The sequence below is a fragment of the Labrus mixtus genome, chromosome 5 (genome assembly GCF_963584025.1).
Source record: "Labrus mixtus chromosome 5, fLabMix1.1, whole genome shotgun sequence".
In the NCBI taxonomy this organism is placed as follows: domain Eukaryota; kingdom Metazoa; phylum Chordata; class Actinopteri; order Labriformes; family Labridae; genus Labrus; species Labrus mixtus.
Genome location: NC_083616.1, coordinates 18,175,893 through 18,194,446, shown reverse-complemented (window position 1 = coordinate 18,194,446; position 18,554 = coordinate 18,175,893). Strand labels below are relative to the sequence as shown.

The 18,554-nt window shown below is 39.6% G+C and overlaps 1 protein-coding gene across 50 annotated transcripts in view; it reads right to left on the bottom strand.

The window, feature by feature from the left end:
* camk2b1 (calcium/calmodulin-dependent protein kinase (CaM kinase) II beta 1) overlaps positions 1–18,554 on the bottom strand; it is a 72,635-nt gene that overhangs the window by 33,608 nt on the left and 20,473 nt on the right. For 36 of the 50 annotated variants that reach the window (XM_061038304.1, XM_061038314.1, XM_061038336.1 and 33 more), the window contains exons 6-12: positions 13,606–13,678; positions 5,403–5,505; positions 4,625–4,708; positions 4,369–4,463; positions 3,022–3,144; positions 2,795–2,878; positions 863–905 (exon numbers count right to left, since the gene is read on the bottom strand). In XM_061038304.1, coding sequence (XP_060894287.1) covers positions 863–905; positions 2,795–2,878; positions 3,022–3,144; positions 4,369–4,463; positions 4,625–4,708; positions 5,403–5,505; positions 13,606–13,678 — 605 coding nt within the window. Of the gene's footprint in view, positions 1–862; positions 906–2,794; positions 2,879–3,021; positions 3,145–4,368; positions 4,464–4,624; positions 4,709–5,402; positions 5,506–9,903; positions 9,977–13,605; positions 13,679–18,554 lie in introns of those variants that run through there. The other 14 variants (XM_061038303.1, XM_061038337.1, XM_061038307.1 and 11 more) reach the window with 2 other exon arrangements.

Below are 18,554 nucleotides of genomic sequence, written 5' to 3'. Positions count from 1 at the left end.
GCTTCAGGGGTTTCATTGCATTTTCAAGGAACAATCTGAGTAACTGTAACTTCTACTTCTTCCTACTTTAGGATCACATCTGCCTAGTTTGATCACCTGTTCAGATTTTTCATATGCACACTAACTTGCAGAATTCCATTTGGATTACTTATTGCCTGTCCTCCTGTCTCCAATATGTGGCACTCCACCCTATCTAGTAAATGTGTCTTTTTGTGCTTTTAAAAAACAAAGTACACAGACTTTTGCGTCTGCAAAATTGTTGATCGGCCATATCTGATGTAACGTCAGGATGTCAAAAGAACACAACTTTGACGGGCTTTTGCAGCACAGCATCTCATATCTCATTGACCAATCTGATAAGACTGAATATGTTGCTTTGCAAGATCATTCTCGTTTCCTGGTACTAAAATGCATCTATCTTTGACTGAATTGATTTGCTTGTCATTGAGCAATGCAAAATCTTTGCCTTGACTTGACTTGAACACAACAGACGACATTTAGTTGGACATTGGTTGTAAAAGTGTGATGGAATTACTGTCAGTGTAAATCTTTCTCTTCAGTTCAAAAATATCAGATAAAGAGAGTAGGAGAGAAACAAGATGACTGCATTGAAAGTAAGTTAACAATGCAAATCTTAGCGCAATGTTTCCTTCTGAATAAAAAACATGGACAGAGAGAAGGGGAAACACTGAAGTTGCAAAAGAGATGACTTGAAAATAAGATCCTGCTTCTGACAACATGCTCTGTAAACTTTACATCAACATATGTCTCTATGGTCAAGAGGGAGACAAAATGTTCTGTCAATGAGATCCGTGCATTAACCATGTGAACATTAACATATTTAGTAATGTGGGATACTTACCAGAGAAGTTTCGAGAAACCAGCATGGTAGTAAGAATGGCCCCCTGAAAAGATAACAATTCATTTTCAAACATTTACACCAATAACATAATCATTTAATCACATTTACATAAATGGGAAATATTGCCTCCCTTTGTCATTTACTGATGCAAAGTATAAGTAGTGATTGAACAAATATCCAGCTGACAGAAGCTTTCACATTTTCTGTACTTACTAGACAAAGACACGTCTTTACTGAATAATTATTAGGCAAATTTAGACTACTGTTTATAAACAGAAAATGACAGAAAAAGTAAACGAAATAGCACCAACAATACTGTGTGATGGACAGATAATCTCCATAAAAAGTAGTGTAGACTACATTCTGACAAAGAACCCGTCAAAAGTCATCACAGCTGGGCATTAAAGGTGAAACCACTAATAAAATCAATAAAACAGACACACATAGAGAGAGTGAACAAGAAGAGGGAGAGAGAAAAGAGTGAGCGAGACATAGCAGCTGATCCTGGTTTTCTCTGGAGACATCATTTATAACAGGAGCTGCAAACTTTTTATAGAGCTTTAAAAATGGCACTGAATATCAAATAGGCCGTGATATTTATGAGCTGGGTTGAGGATGAACTGTGCAGCCTTTTTCTTAAATAAGTTAAGTCATGCGCTTGTTAGCAACTTGGTTTTGATCTGAATTTGAATATGATGTTTACATAGTACATGATAAACTAAATTATTTGCAATAAAATCACTTCTTGCATATTCTTACAGAATCCTGATTTGTGACAATCTTCGTGTAGTTATGTGTTGATTTCTCATCATGTCATGTCTGTGTTTTTAAATTGCTGTTGATGGGCAAATAAGTTGTGTAGTATAAAAACAACAACAAAGCAACTTGCATGTTGGAGACCCTAGTAAATAAATTTGTAGGAAAATAAATTAGAAATCATATTTTTAACTAATGTGACTTAACATAGGGGGGAAAGCAAAGGAAAGTAATTATTCATATGCACATGGCGGACAACAGACTTATAATTATAGGCCTGCTAGGTGTCACAGAGAACAGGTCAGGTTAGGATTAGGTGAAATAACAGCCACAGGAGTGAAATAAAGTTTTGGTGTGACAAGAAAAGAGATATCTAACAATGTGTTTATGTAACAAGATTGCAAAGTGTATCTCATATCAAAGGCTTTAACAAATAATTCATAGTAGTAACTAAACTTGATGCTGTGTGTACTGAAGGAACAGCGCATCAGTCTCATATGGTCATCATGTTGCCAGGATCATAATCCTCCTGTCCAAAATGAGCGCCACAGACGACAGCGTTTTTTATTGACTTGTTTTAGATTATGGGAGCTTATAAGAAGAAAGTCATCACAACCATAGAGGTTGCTGCTTAAAAGTGTGTGTAATTTTGTGATTGTGTATGTTCTCATGCTACATGTGGCTTGAAGTATCGTTTTGCTTCTACATTCCAATAAGTTTCTACTGCTGAAAACATCTTAAATCCTGATATTGTTGTTTCAACAAAATATTAATTGGGCACTTGTCTTTTGAATAATTTGTTGAAATAAAATGTGTTTATGATGTAGTTACCTGAGATTTAGGAGAGCTACAACTAGCAGTGTTTATCAATAACACTCAGGAGTTAGAGTATTTACAGCCACATGTTATAATTATTAAAATCAAAGCAATCTGCAGATTTTTTTTTTTTAACTTTCTTTTATATTTACTTGGGATTAGTTTGAAACTATATAGAGATCACAAATACTGAAGGAAATTGTAGGAAATGAAAGTAGGGAATTGAAATACTATGCATGGCAATATGTTGATATAAAGGGAATTAAAGAGCAATGATGAGTAAAGGATTTTTGCAACCTGCACAAACGCTTATAAGAGCAGCAGAGGAAGACGTGGGAGAGAGAGAGCATGCAAACAGACCTTGAGTTTCCTCCTGGCATTGAATTTCTTCAGGCACTCGACAGTCTCCTGTCTGTGCATCATAGAGGCCACTGTGGACCGTTGCTGAGGAAAGAAAGAAGACAAGGAGGAGGAGGATAAATAGTAGGAATGTTTCAGAAGAAATCATTTAATTCAGTCTTTTGTGTTTTTCTGTGAACCACTTTTTCCATTTCCATACATTAATAACTCAACAAGCGGACACTTACGCAGACCCATGGGTGCTTAAGGGCCTCCTGAGCAGTGATCCTCTTGGCTGGGTTTATAGTCAGCATCTGGTTGATCAGGTTCTTGGCCTCTGGGGTGACTGTGTCCCACTCAGGGGAAGGGAACTAAAAGGAAAAGCAGAACCACAAGATTTCACGTTCAGAGTTGAGCTTACACATTAAGCCGATAAACTTCAAATCATAAAAATGATTTTTTTAACCAAAAGATATTTAATCAGCAGTTATTAAGATCCATTTCTTGTTTCACACATTTTTCAAGCAAAGAGGATTCAGCTGCTTGCCTGATGAATTTACAATAATCTGTTGTATCATTTTAAATGGAATATGTTTGAGTTTTGGACCGTTTTCAGGATAAAAATGGCAATTAGAAATATGAAGGTGCGTTAATGGTGTTTTTGCTTGTGTTTCTTCCAAATATTAACATTATGATCACTGCAATTGTCAATGAACCAAAACATAAACTTTGATAGGTCAGAAAGATAAGCAAACAAAGAAAACAAAGAAATCACTAGTTCAAACTCAAAAGTGAAATATCTTCATTGGACCTTAAAATTTAAATAGCTTCTTAACTGCTCTATCAAAAATCTTTTGAAGCCCTGTGTAATTGTGTGTTGTGGCGTACTTCTATGATATGCTCCGTAACTAAGAAAAACACTATTGAAACATTTGGGACATTTCAATTTGAAATCCAAAGACATCGCAAAAAACCATCAGCATCAAACAAAGCCCAAAATCCCTGCCCAAAGAGTCAGTCAGCCTCTCCCCCTCTCTCTCCTTCTGCTATTTGGCATGAGTGAAAAAGTGATCTAAGGTGAGGCTCCCTCTCTTGCACCCCCTGAAATATGAATGAGGTGACTGAGTTACGTAACTCTGCTGCCAAAAAGGAATTAGGGCAGAGGGAGGAAGGTGAGAGTGTAAGGAGTGAAGAGGAGAAGAGAGTGTAAGGAGAGGAGAGGAGAGGAGAGGAGAGGAGAAGAGAAGAGAGGTTTTCAAAATCCTTTTATTTTACCACTACCAGGAGAAAATTATAACACTGTCACATCATCACTCAGATCAAGAGAAGAAAATAAATAAATAAATAAAATAAAACAAAACAAGTGCAACAAAAATCACGATATCAACAAAAACAACATTTAGCCTGAATCAAACGTTAATAATGAGCTCTCCATCCCCACCCACAGAGCACAAAGCTTCTTCCTCAGCCCATACACGATTAAAGTCGTGCACATTGTCCAGTCTGGAGGAGAGGAGAGGAGAGGAGAGGAGAGGAGAGGACAGGAGAGGAGAGGAGAGGAGAGGAGAGGAGAGGAGAGGAGAGAGCAGACTCACATCGTAAGCCCCGGCTTTGATCTGCTGGTACAGCTTGTGCTGGTCCTCATCCCAGAAAGGAGGGTAACCCACCAGCAGGATGTAGAGGATCACCCCTGAGACACACAGAAAAAAAACACATGATGACACATGCACAAACACAAACACCACACGAGGGAATGTTGTCATAAAATGTGCTTCAGTATGTGTGTGTTTTTGTGTACACTCTCGGAAATTCCAGTTAAGGGGGTGTGACTAGTCTCTTTTTTCCTCTCACCGCAAGCCCAGATGTCCACAGGTTTGCCATATGCCTCCTTCCTTAATACCTCAGGGGACAGGTACCCCGGTGTGCCAGCAAATCCTGCAGAAATAAAACAAGAACACACACAATTGATTGACATGCCCAAGGTATCTGCTCTCCATGGATCCTCCTGTATAGAAGCAAGATCATCTTCTGTAAGCTAAAACCTATTCATCCACACAGCAGACTGAGATCTTAAAAAAACACATCTGAGGCTTTACGGACAGTTGATTGTCAAGGACAGGCTAATCTCTCATACAGGCAAGAAACCAACGATGGTTCTGCCAATGGTGAATGTTTTTCTAGTGGAGATCCAGGCCAGTGTGCCATACTAGTTTGAGACTGACATGTTCACCTGCACATACTTTTTTTTTCTTTCCTTTTTTGAAGGTATTTCCAAACTTAAAGTTTAACACTTTGGCCCTATCTTGTCAAGAGTTTGATAATCCTGATTTTTAAAAAAAACATTAACAGTGATGAAAAGGGTCGGGGCTGAACAGCATACATGACATTATAGCATAATGTGGGCCAAGACGCATTTTCTATGATCTGATTATTGTTACTGTCATATCTTTAGATCTTCATTTACCACACTTTTTTTTCTCCACGTTTTTATGCTTAAGTCACTGCAAACTTGTCAGGGTTACATGAAGTCAGTCCTCACTGCTAGCAGAGCTTTAACCTAGAAATAGTGGGCCCTTAAACGTTTAAGATGACTAAATAAGAATGATAGACTCCTATCTGCAGTACGTACCAAACCAGGCCTGTTGATCCCCCTGCACCTCGATGGCGAGGCCAAAGTCGGCCAGCTTCACTGCTGCATTCTTACATTTGCTTGCAAGGAGCAGGTTCTCTGGCTAAAGAGGAAGAAGAGGAGAAAAGTAAGGTTATGAAACGTTTTGAAAAGATTGATGGGGGTACAAAAATATACACTCTCAAATTAGAGGAAGAGTTGGAAGTAGATGGCTATGCATGCAATACATTTTTAATGGGGTTCCTACAATACAGACTCATCAGGACTGTACTCAGCACAAAAAACACACATAAAACACATAGACATAGATGTAATTTGAATTATTTGCATCGACACTTAAAACTTGACACTTATGACTTTCTTGTATGGCTTTAAATTTCCATCCAGTGTAGTCAGTTTTCAGTGCTTTTTTTGTCCTCGCTTCATGTGGTGTGTTCACGTCTATAGGCTCCGTTTCTGTGGCTTAGATGATGCAGTCCATCTCATTATTCTCTGTCAGATGACGGCTTTAATAATGGAAGCTATGCTCACTGGACCCTTGCTCCTTCTCACTTTGTCTCTCTCCATCTTACTTAATCATTCCCTCCGTAAGAGGCACTGGCACTCTTGAGAGAAGTATTAATATAAAATATACAACAATGCAACTCTTTCATTTGTTGACGTCACCAGTCTGGCTAGCAAGCTAACCTACACTCCACGTGTTTAAATAAAACAATACATATTAGCCTGGGAAGTCTGTGATTTCTCAGTAGGTTGGGCTCCCTGAAAATATTTTCAATTTTACTAAAATGCGCGTTGTTTTGGAAGAACACAGCAGAGCATGCTTTGGCAAACTCTGTGAGAGCCTCTGACATAAAGTGTTGCCTTCAGGTCAGAGCCTATGAAGAGAAGCTTGTTCTCTCTCATCTGAGGGACATATCATTTAGCTAAAACTTTAATCCTGTCTTGAACCTAACCAAGAAGTGATGGTAAATAAACAAAGCCAAATTTGCAGTTGATTGGTAAAAAATCAGGTTTCAAAAAGGCCACCATAGGCTTAGGGAAAATCAAACCTATGGCTAGAATAATTAACAATGGGCCTTCACCATTGACATAAGTGAAACCTACCTGAGAAGAATTTGCTTTTGGATATTATTCCACCAATCAAAATGTAAAAAGTATTGCAGCACTATTTCATATTACATATTTTCCAGTGTCATATTGTGATTTTCAATTGAGAATTCATTCTTGCCAAAAGTGAAAATTATTTGAAAATCTGCAAGAAGTCTAGCAGTAGTTTCAGGTGTTCCAGTAGTAAGGCTTATGGGAGCAAAAGTGTTGACGTAACAATAATTAGAAATGTAAATATCATTTTGGTAAAGTTTTACTAGTGAGTCATAAAAGTGACAGGATGTCTCAATACGAGTAGAGGACATCTTTCATAGTGTTGTACTGATGTGTGAGTCCTCTAATAGTTTAACAGTATAGTTTTTTTTAGGAGGGCCACTCGACAAGCCCCTCTGGGTTTATTTGGCTCCTCCAGCACATTTCTTTCAAAATGTATAGTTTGTTAATTAACTAATCATTATGTACTGTCTGTTTTTTCCATTGATCTATTATGTTTATGTTTTTTTAATAACAGTATAGTTACTCAGAAAAAGGCTTTTCCCTTCTTACAGTCAGCCCTTTTAAATCACTAATGCACATCTCACCTCTCTTGCAGTAAGCCTGTGTATATTTTACTACTGTAAACAGCAACACAAGTGCTCTCTTACAGCATGGAGAGAATGAGGACATTATATTTAGGCTGCATTTCTGACACCGCCTCCCCTCCCCTACACTGCAGCAGGGTGTCTTTGTATCCTCTGCCTTATTTTCTCTGATTTCTCTCCTCAGCTAATTTGTTAGGAGGCAACGGAATACTGTGTATTTAAAGTGTAGACAGTTAAAAGCTTGCTTTTCAGAGGGGTTGAGCTCATCAGTAAAAGAGAAAGGAAATGAGCAAGCGGGAGAGACAGTGAGTGAGGGCACCAGTAATCCTGAGGCGCTGTGCCTACCTCGTGTCATCACATTCTCCCAGCTCCACCATTTGGTTAGTCTTTCCTCTTTTGTAAACGAGGGACATAGAACTTGCCAACACTGCAGCGGCAGTAAAATAATCTGTGAAAAACGGATGTGGGTGGAAATTTGGATGAAGCATGTGCTTCCATCAAAAAGGTGCATAAATGCAATGCGAATCATCCAGGCCATGTGAATTACATAGCTGCAGAAATCTCTATCATATTTTTAACATTAGTACTTGTTCAGTCTCCATCTCTTTAGCATAAACATACAGACAATTAAAAAATGCACACACAGCTGACTAAAAACTGGTATGAAATGAGAGAGAGGGAGGGTACATTTGAGAGCAGTTCATGAGTGGGTGAATCAAAAGGAATGACTCCCTTCTTTCTTTCTTTCTTTCTTCCCTTTCATTGCTCTGTTTGTAGAACATCTCAAGCTGCTGCAGCAATCCTGTTTCCTCCAGAGAGAGTAATAAAGATTTGAACCTCAGATTCAAAAGACACTGGTCCTGACTCATTAACTATACTTTGAAGATATATATTTGAATTATGAGATTAAAGCTGTTTCAGTAAAGGATTTGATACCTTTCATTTCATCCATTCCATGTGACAGACTTTCAGGACTGCCTTTCAGTTTGAAGTATAATCTGAAAGGCTCTGCCCCTAAAGTTGGTCAGACAGCAGAGAAACTATACACTATTTGCACTGCTGTCCAGGAAATATAGGGCAATTGGTGTCACCTTTATCTGACATCCTTTAAATTTGTTTGCTGTGTTGTCATCTCATTTGCCAATTTAAGGGATCTTGTCACCCAGGCTGTCCTCAGTCATCACACTGTGACCTATTGCATGAAATGCTCTCCAATGCTTGGGTGTGAAACCAGATAGGCATGTCATCTAAATAAAGAAATAGCCACAACAGTATTCATAAACACAACACCACTGCTTGTCGCTTGCTGGAACACTGGGACAGACATTTGCACATAAGAGGAGTTTGCTTGACAAAAGTGCAACATGCCAAACAAGATGCGATATTCAAGCATGCACAGACAAAAACACAACCGGGAACAAGACATGACAGTAAGAGGACTGGAAACTTAAATCTGTTAACACTGTGATTCACACACAGCCCGTTGTATCTGAGGTGCTGCTTTGTCTGAGGAAACCATGCCAAAGGCAAAATTATAAGCCAAATTTAAACAAAGCAAAACTTCACATAAGTTTGAAGTTCAAAGTCAGTAATCAAATTAAACATGGCTGCCACTTTCTGTACAGTCTTACTTAAATTTGGAGCTCCGCAAAATCCTTTCAACTTAAAATGACTAACGTATCTCTGGAAGTTTACAAAATACATCGATACAGCAATCCAGCAGGTCGAAGAGACCTTTAACCGTTTCAAGTTTATTAATCGGCTTTCGGTTTCCAACCCCCCAAACAGACTTTCAAACAAATGTCACAGCATCACACAGCAGGGACAGAAAATTAGCTACGATGTTTTAAATTCTGGGGGTCATTAAGGAATCTATAAAGGCACACTCAACCACACATGCTGTGTCATTATCAATACGTAACATCTTTTTCAGACTAGGAAATGAACCAAAGGTCAGATTAAGGGTCCTCCAAGCCATGTTGCCAGCTGTGCAATGACAAGATCCTCTTCCAAAAAGGTTACAGAGCGGCAGCAATGCTCAGCCTGCATGACCAGCACTGCATGCTTTAAATCTCCACATACTGGGGGTTGTGGTGTTAACACAACAGGAGGAGAAGGTGACATAGCTGGAGGCTGTGTACATCAGGGCAGAGCCAGAGGAAGGTCAGGGGTGGCTCTGAGGGAGCATGTTTCAAACATTACTCTGCAGTCCTGAAAATGTACTGACTTCACTTGAGTAGGCTGCGTGTAAGAACACAAATGTGATAATCAGTTTATCTCAACTTTATACACATTTCTCCTGCCAGCCCCCCTGGTAAAAAAACTCTACACCAAGTTTGTCCATTCACCACAACAGACAGAGCAGAATATCCTTCTACAATATGTACTGTAGTGATATTAACATGGGAACAGGCACCATATTGGATTACACCTGCTACAGCAAGCACCAAGGTGCCCCCTCCTGACCCTAACCAAAGCCAAATGGACTCTATCTAGTAGTAAAGCCGTGACCCAACAGAACAATACCCTACTCTGAAGGAAGTGGGAAAGGCAAGTCCATATTGTATCGTGTTCCCACATGCAGATGATGAAATGCCCAAAGAGAACAGTTGTATAGATATCAGAATTCAGGGGGCTTTGGATGGATCAAAATTTTCTTGAAGTCCAAAGGTTTTGCAAGTGACATTATGTCCACAAACATTACAAACAGTTTCTCTATACACAGACTACACAAATAAAACACTCAGGAACCCCATCACACAACAGTAGAGGAGACTCAAATGCAAAGCAAGGTGATTCCCATCACTCACCTTTAGGTCCCGGTGCACCACACCCATTTGATGGCAGTGAAGCACCGCCTCCAGGATCTGCTGGATGCAATGACTGCATGCAAACACCAAGGGAGGAGGAGGGGGGGGGCGCATGTTAGTTTGAGCAGCACTACAATCCCGTGCACAGGCCAGAGATGTGGGGAGGAGAGGAGAGGGGAGGGAAGGTAGGGGGAGGTATGGTAAGGAGTGGGGGAGGATTGGGGTTCAGCAGGGCGTTGAAAGGAATCTTCAGTTGCAAGAAGAAATACTACTTTATCGTCACATCTTTTATAGGCTTTGTCAAACCCATGAGTTTAGAGCCAAGATTATGCAAATGAAGCTACAATGGCTAGGTAGGTTAGCTAACACTTGTGGCTAAATTGTAGGGCTCTAACACTTAATAGATGAACATTTTCTTAAGGGCTTCTCACTTTAAATGTATAAAAGGATGTATATGATTCCTTGATTAAATGCATTTCAGTACTGGATATATAATCAATATCTTCCATCAGTACTTTGTCCTTTTAGTCAATGCTGTAATGATATTCTTTGTCTTTATAAAAAGTACTCTTAATAATGCATAGACATACTCCTGTGAGACATTTGTACTGTTCAGTTGGCTGCAGGTGAACACTAGTACCCCACCACTCTCCATGTTTTAGCCAGCAGGCCTTGAGTGACGAGAGAGGGTGTGAGAATGTGGCTGGCAATTGGAGACACAGAGGGAGTTGATGAAGGAGGTGAGGGAAGGAGTGAGTCAATGTGCAATTTATAACATTTAGAAGATGTGTCTGGGATCAATGCCATGTTTGTTGCAGGCCTAGCTGACCTCTGCTGACAAGAGACGTCAATCTGATGTCAGTTAGCTGAACTGGGGGGGGGGGGGGGGGGGTGTATGTATTTTGTTTGTGTAGAACATAAACATCTGACATCTGTGCCTAGGGGCTATGTACAGTATTTCCTGGATCCAGTTGGGACTGTATGTGGACAAAAAGCTGCACCATGCATGTGTGCGTCCTGTGCACTGATGTCAACTTTTATTGAAATTTTCTTTTTTTCTTCCCCCAATACTTCTGCGAGTACTATATCAAGTATTGCAAGTTCTTGGTATGGACTTAGGTTTTCACTGATTGGAGTTGTGCTGTTATGGATGGGGAAAAATATCTGAAAATGAAAAACTAGTAATAATTATTTTAATCACTGAATCTGACATTCAAACTGAGATCTATGTAATGTAGACAGATTTTAAGACCTATAAAATAGAATCCCTGTTTTTTTAATACATATTTTAAAAACACAAACACAGAATACAATACAAATCTGGTTCGGCATCCAGGGTAAAGGGTCTTCAATAGATAATTATTTGCATTTGGCCTTAAATCTTAACATATTATATGTGTAGTTTTTTTGTCAATTGCATATAGTTATCCTCTACAGTATAGCTAGTTATGTTATGCTAGCATCAGGAGCTAATATGTTTCCCATAATATGTTTAGAACCCCACCAATGTCTCTGCCTCCTTCCTTCTCTCATTGTAGTTCTGCCCATGCAAACTTTATCAGGTACAGTATATCTAAATCTAAATATCAAGCAATTCCGATATTTTGATAAGTCTGAGCCTGGATCTGTATAACCTTCAGATGACCAGTTAATCAAAGCTAAACATCTGCACACTTTGACGGCCTAAACAAGGTTCTTCCAGTAGTGCCTGGAAGGACAAATCGAGTCAAATCTGCTTAAATGTCTGTACTTTGAGCCCCTCTGATGATAAGCTGTGTAGCTCATAAAGACAGACTGTTGAAATATCAAAAACAGCATTAGAGAAACAACAAAGAAAACGTGCAAGATAAAAATGGACCAGAATGGCTGTAGAGATCAGGGCTTTAAATTAAAATCATCGGTCTTATTTCTAAAGGTCTCCCAATGAATAAATACTGAGCAGGTCACATTTATAGCCACAATGCTGAGAGCTTCTTGCACCCTCATTGACACATACATATCGACTTGTGTGAGTAGGTATGCATGCACTTTTGTGTGTCTGCGCGCAGTGCTTGTGTCCATGTTCTTCCTCCCCCACTTTGTCAGCTGTTGAGCATGTTAACCTGCAGGGTGTGAATCTTCTGTGTGTGTGTGTGTGTGTGTGTGTGTGTGTGTGTGTGTGTGTGTGTGTGTGTGTGTTTGTTTGTTTCTGAACTGAACTGCCCAGTCCAGTAGCCAATGACCAAATAAAAAAAAAATTGTTTTGTGTTGACATCATGTTAAGAATTTCTTTTTTAAGTTTTGGAAATTATGGACTGCAAAACATTCTTTCCGAAAGAAAGACATTTAAATGATTGTTGCATTTGGGTTTAGGAATACATGAAAAAAGTAGGAAAATTGATGAAAAAGAAACCTTTCTTTTACAGGACCTTTAAATTACATGTCGATCAGGGAGGCAGGGGAGGAGGAGGGATGTTAATTTTTGGTTAGTGCCCACCTTTGTGTGCTAGGAGCCAAAACAAAAAATGTCACTGCGATCCCATAAAAGTCCTCAAAAGTACTCCTGGTAATATGTGATATGGTAATGGATTACATCTGTTTATAAATAAACAATAACAGAAAAATACTTTTTATTTTTTTCATTTCAAAATATAATTTGTCCTTTTGTTCCCTTGCAACACTAATACTGTAAAGTTTTATCAGTTTCTAAACACTAACATCGAAGAATTCAACCTTACGATAAAAAAGCAAAAGTGCATTTGTGCATGTACATTTCTGTCTCATTTCTTACAATGGAAGAAACTTTAACCTGCTGCAACCCCTGAACCAATACTGTATATTGCTGATGAACAGGAGGACAGTATATGTCAGCATTAATCCAACAGTTTAAGGTGTAAGTGGTCCATATAGAGAAATATAAATACAACAGCATCCTGTGAAACCATTGTAAGGGACTGAGAGGGACTAGTCAGAGCTATGATTCAGTATCGAAGAAAAAGCATCTCATTTAAATAACAAAACCAACAGCTCATGTCAGGAGACGCCTTTTTAAATGTCATCAAACACATCTCTTTCAAAAACCCTGCTGTCCCATTGTTGTTGTTTTTTTCTTATAAAGACACACCTGATGTTGAATGAGTCTGTCTTAACGATACAGGGATCAATACAATTACCTCCAAGCCAAAGAAAAGTGAGGAGGTGGGAAGAAAAAAAATCAATACAGATGGCATTACATTTTTCTTTGGCTTGTTTTTATCTACCCTGGTGGGAGAAATGGATGGTTGTATGGGCATGTGTGAACGTTGGATATTTATTACACCTTTTGGTGATTTCTCATGTCTGTGTGCAAGGCTTATTCATTGGTCGATCATGTTGACAGTCAGTGCAACAGGAGCTTTTGTTTTGTTGTGTTATGTAGAATGATTGATAGGAGATTGCGTTGCAGGGGAAATAGGGGGAGGGCAGTAGGTGAGGCAGGCTCGGGTCCTCAAAATATAAAAAATAAAAAATATAAAAAAATGAAAAGAAAACGAAAACACCAGAGCATATCAAAAGACAAATCTGACAGGGCGGACATTAGACCAGCATCTGACATGGGCGACACGAATAGACGAGACGGAGGACGAAAGATAGGGAGGAAAGGGAAGGAGGAAGGAGAGGAAGCATGCAAAGGTGGTGGGGAAGGGGTGGGTGAGGGATGCAAATGCTCCTACACATACTAACCTTCAGGTCCCTGTGCACTATATCATGTTGGTGAATGTGATGGACACTTTCTAGAATCTGATGGATACAGTGACTGTAGAGACAAAACAGAAAAAGGAGGGACAGTGAGGGGGTGAAAGGGGTGAAAGGAGAGGTGGAGATGAGTGGATCATGAGGATATGCAGAAATAGAAGAAAGTGGAAAAATGAAGGGGGGGTGGAGAAGAATAATGCTAGGTGAAAAGAGTGACATGCAGGTTCCACACGAGATGAATATGGCAAATGTAAAGATGAGAAAGATGAAGGGTGAAATCAAAGACAAAGAGAGAGGTGGAGGACAAGGAGAGTGATGCAGATAGAGATGCTAGATAGGGAAGGGTGGGTTGGTGGAGGAGACAAAAATGTTTCATTTTGCCTTTTTTAAACATGATGGGAGACAAGAGCAGCCACAACAGTACAACCTGACAGACAGAAAACACAAGACCAAGGAGAGAGGAGAGGAGAGGAGAGGAGAGGAGAGGAAAACAGCAAACAGAAGGTGACATATTGTGAAAGTAAAGATAGGAAGTGTTTAAAGAGCAAGAGCAAAAATGTAATGTAGAGGGTAAAAATGAATCATTGAAGACTGGTGGGCAGACGCCATGGCTATTTTTCCATCACTAAAAGGAAACACATCAGCGTGTGTGTGTGAGTGTGTGTGTGTAGTCATTGTGATTTGAGAAAGTATTATGTGCAGGATATGTGAGCAATAACAGGCGCAAAGAGACAGGCAGCCTGCAGGATCCACACCCACACTGCGTCTAGTGAGTGGGAGGACTGAGAGAGAGAGAGAGAGAGAATGAGAGAGATAAACGAGCTCACTTGCTCATAAACACACACGTATCCCAGAAAATAAAAAATAAAAAACCATTACTTCGCTCTGCTTCCACAGCCTGATCCTGAGCCTAAAGCTGGCTTCAGCAGCTTTGAAGATATAAGCAAGACTAAGCACAATTTTGAAGACATTCAAGCAGTAAAAATATCAAAGCCACTCCACCAAAATGTGCACAGCCCGACAATTAAAGGATGAGTCCATAAGAAAGCACAGGGGGGAGGGATGCAATGCATTGTTGCCATCTCTTATGGTAACAAGCGACCCCCTCTCTGCCATTTTTCTGCAACTAGTTCACTGTCTGGCCATGTTCAATGTGTTCACTGGCAGAAGTTGCTCTGGTGGGTAAACAGGCCCTCAGGCCATCCAATCATATATCCCAAAAGAATATACTATAGTGAATATTGAAATTATGGCTTATATGGATATAGACTAATTTGAATCATGGTATCAGGAAAATATTGGGGTAAGAGGTAGAGTACACTTGTAAAACACTCTGATGCTGCTGAGCTAAACATGTTTGCTAACTTGACTCACCTACAAGGGTTCGTTTTAAGGTGCCTGATAAAATTTGATGGTCAATCAAGCGTCCACTGTTTTCACACCGTGGATTTTGCTTTTAGCAATTATTTTGTTTAGGATCTATGTGAAGTTATTAAAACCAAAGGATTTGACAAATGGCACTGTAGCCACTGTGGGTGATGTGTTGGCTCTGGTGTGGCTGCTCATGCACCAGACGCGGAGGCTGACACATGATGTAAGGGAACGACATTTATGGGCCAAAAAAAGATTTTGAGTCCCAAACTTCAAGACCGAGTCAAGTCTGAAGTCTTTGAGGGGGCAATTCCAAGTCAAGTGTCAAGCCACAATCGTGTGTGACTTCAATGCGACTCGAGTCTACGTCTTAAACTAGAGTCCTCTAGTGTCTCCACTGCCTCTTGTTCCAAGTGAAGCCAAAATACCCCTTGTCATGGGCCTGCTGACAAGCGGTTAGTGCGTGTGCCCCATGTAAGGAGGCTTAAGTCCTCAAGAGCTGATGGCCCTGCTTCGAATCCTATGGCTTCTTTCCCACATGTCGTTCCCCACTCTCTCTCGCCCCTGGTTCTGACTATGTCCACTGTCCTTATCTCTAAAATGAAAAGCTAATCGCGGTACCAGTCAGATGCAATATAAGTCACAATTAAAGCTATCCAGCAGTTTCAAGAGCGGGACTACTCGTCAACAGTGCCTCTTCCAACATTTTTATACATGCCTTTAAACCCTCTCCTCCTCTATATCGCTATGGTTCTTACAAATTTCCTACTAAAGCTTCCCCACGACACAGACAACAAGCGTTATGACTCCTAGCAAGACCAATCTTTGAACATCAACCCTTTTTTATTTATTTTGATTCTCCCAGAAAAAGCTTGCTGTCAAAAATCACACTGGGCCAGATAGCTGATTCAAGTATTTGTGGTGGCACTAGGGGTGGCTGACCAGATTTCATGGGGTGCACATACCAACCCTGACCAACTCCTGGAAATTCAGATGCGTTTTAAAAGGTCTGGTAGTTTTTTGTGTCTGTCTGCTCCCTTGTGCGCAAAACAAATCTTGATTGAGTGTTAGGGATAATGCACTCCTGATTTATTCTACTAATTGTCTCTATCAGATAAAACACAAGTAAGGAAAAACTCTGATAGATACTGACAGGTTGTCACAAGGTGTGATACCGTACGGTCTGGGTGCGTATAACTAAATTGTGTGTGTTTGAGACAAATTACTGAAGCTAATTAAAGTCCCAATTTATTTCTGGTCTCGAGGGTAAGGGCTGGCCTGGATGACTGACATTCAGAAGGGAGAGAAAACGAGATTGTGTGTGTTTGTGTGTGAGTGTTTGTGCATGTGCGTTTGTGTGTATGTGCATGAGCTTTGGATGACAGTTATAAGTACTTCAGCATACGATCTGGTCATGCCAGAGTTCACACAGATATTCACACATGTAGTGCTTTCCCACTTGCACAAAATCCCTTAAAAAAAACAACTGAAGTTTTCAGGTTGAGCTGCATATGTGAACGCAAACAGCTTAATTTCTCACTCGGACTGCATCCGGGGTTTCTCCTGCCAGCCCCCTAGTATTATTTCTGCAGAAAGTCAGAGTGAGCTGATGTGAGAACACAGCAGGATATAACCAGCTGGTTATAATAATAATCATCAGCAGCCGCTGATGATATTTATTCCCTGCAATCGATGCAATACTAAACCTGAATGCAAGCGACCGGAACGATCTAAATGCACAAAATTAAACTGCTACATTACATTTTTCTGATCACCTGTATGTTCTTCATCCCTCTTTTGTCAACCTACAAGTAGCATTGGTATAAAGTATTTTCTTCATAGCATCGTATAGCCCGTTGCTTCATCCACCTCTTCCGAGTCGTTCCTTTACGTCACCTCTCAGGAGGACCCCCTTTCCCCCTCCCGTCCCACCGGCATAGTATTCCGCTGTGAGGAGAAAACAGCTATATACCGACTCACTCAAAAAGTAAAAATAGCAATAAACTGTAGCTCTTCTTTTCCGACACGAAATAACCACCAGAACACAACCGTACAGAAAAAAGAAACTAAACCGTGTTAGAACCGCTGAAAGTCCACTCACGTTTTGTGGAGCAAATCACTTGGCAGAAGAGACTCAGCATGGACTCAGGCCAAAACAGAAATTCCTCTTCATCTGGCACGAGAAGAATTTTTCTGGCAGTTGTTGAAGGCTGCTAAATATGCAGTTATGTCAAAACAACTGTCCTCTTCAGCTCACAGGAGATGAACAGGCACAAATCCCAGATAATGAGCTAAATTGAATTCTTTCCTTAGGCTTTTTTAGAATATAAATGCCCGCCCTTTAAAATCCCAAAACATAAAATGATGTTTTACCTTTTCAACTGTCACTTACACCATGCCATTGATATATTACTTCTATTTTACTACTATTATAACTACAACAAAACAAACACCCACTCTTTCTTATGTGGGTATATAATGTCTTTGTGTGAACAAGTTGATTCCTACCTGCTATGCTGCAAGATTTTAACTGACAATTCATCAGAGATGTGTAGCACCACATCTGAATACAAAAAAAAGACATTTAACATGGTAGCTGCAAATCAGTTCTGAGACTCTGATGAGTGGAACATTTTAAGTTCCTGTTTTGCTATTAAAGGCATAACACATTTTTTGAAGCCATGATTTTTATGTTTACTTTACAGAGAAATATTTCAGCTGACTTGTTGCACGTGACCTTTTTTTCCCCGTGAGAGACATGTGGGCCTCTTTGCCACACGTAGCTGCTGCTGCTGCGAGGCATAGCAGCATCAGCAGCTGTCAGTGAATCAAACTGACATTTAGTGGAAAAATACCATAATTTCTGACAAATTTCAGCCAAAAAATAATAGGATGGCATATTTCAAACCAATCTAGCAAGCTAAAATACTATATTAAATAGAAAGGTTACCTGAGGTTGGATTAAACTGTTATCAGTAAGGATGTGAAGGTTTAAGCTATAATGATATAATGATTGATTCTGCTAACCAGTCTGATTCTTTTACAGTTCTCTTATTGATTTCTGACATAAGAAATGTAGGCCTATACATTTTGGGTTTCAGTATCATAGCAGCTACATTATCATGGCTGAAAAGGAAGACTATATGATATAAAATATCATATGGATATAAAATATACTCGGGCGATATGACTAAAACCTTTTACATTCAAAACAATGTGTAAAGCAGGCAATGGTGTAAATCATGTATAACAACTCAATTATCCTCAATTGAGCGGTGTCTCATGTTCATATAAAACAGATGAATAGACTGATCAGGCAACTAGAATTTAGAGAACTTATCATGAACTATAAAATAAATATAACTGATCATTTTCTCTATTTAAATTGGATTTTCACATGACTCAATGAAGTCATCCTGACAGAGCCTTGGAAATCTTTCATTTGACGAAAAAATAAAAAAATAAAAATTCAACAAATATAAAATAAAGCCTGTTAGCTGGACAACACGTTGGTTAAAAGGCCTGACCTAAGTTTCTCAAGCTAAAAGACAAATGGAACTAAGACT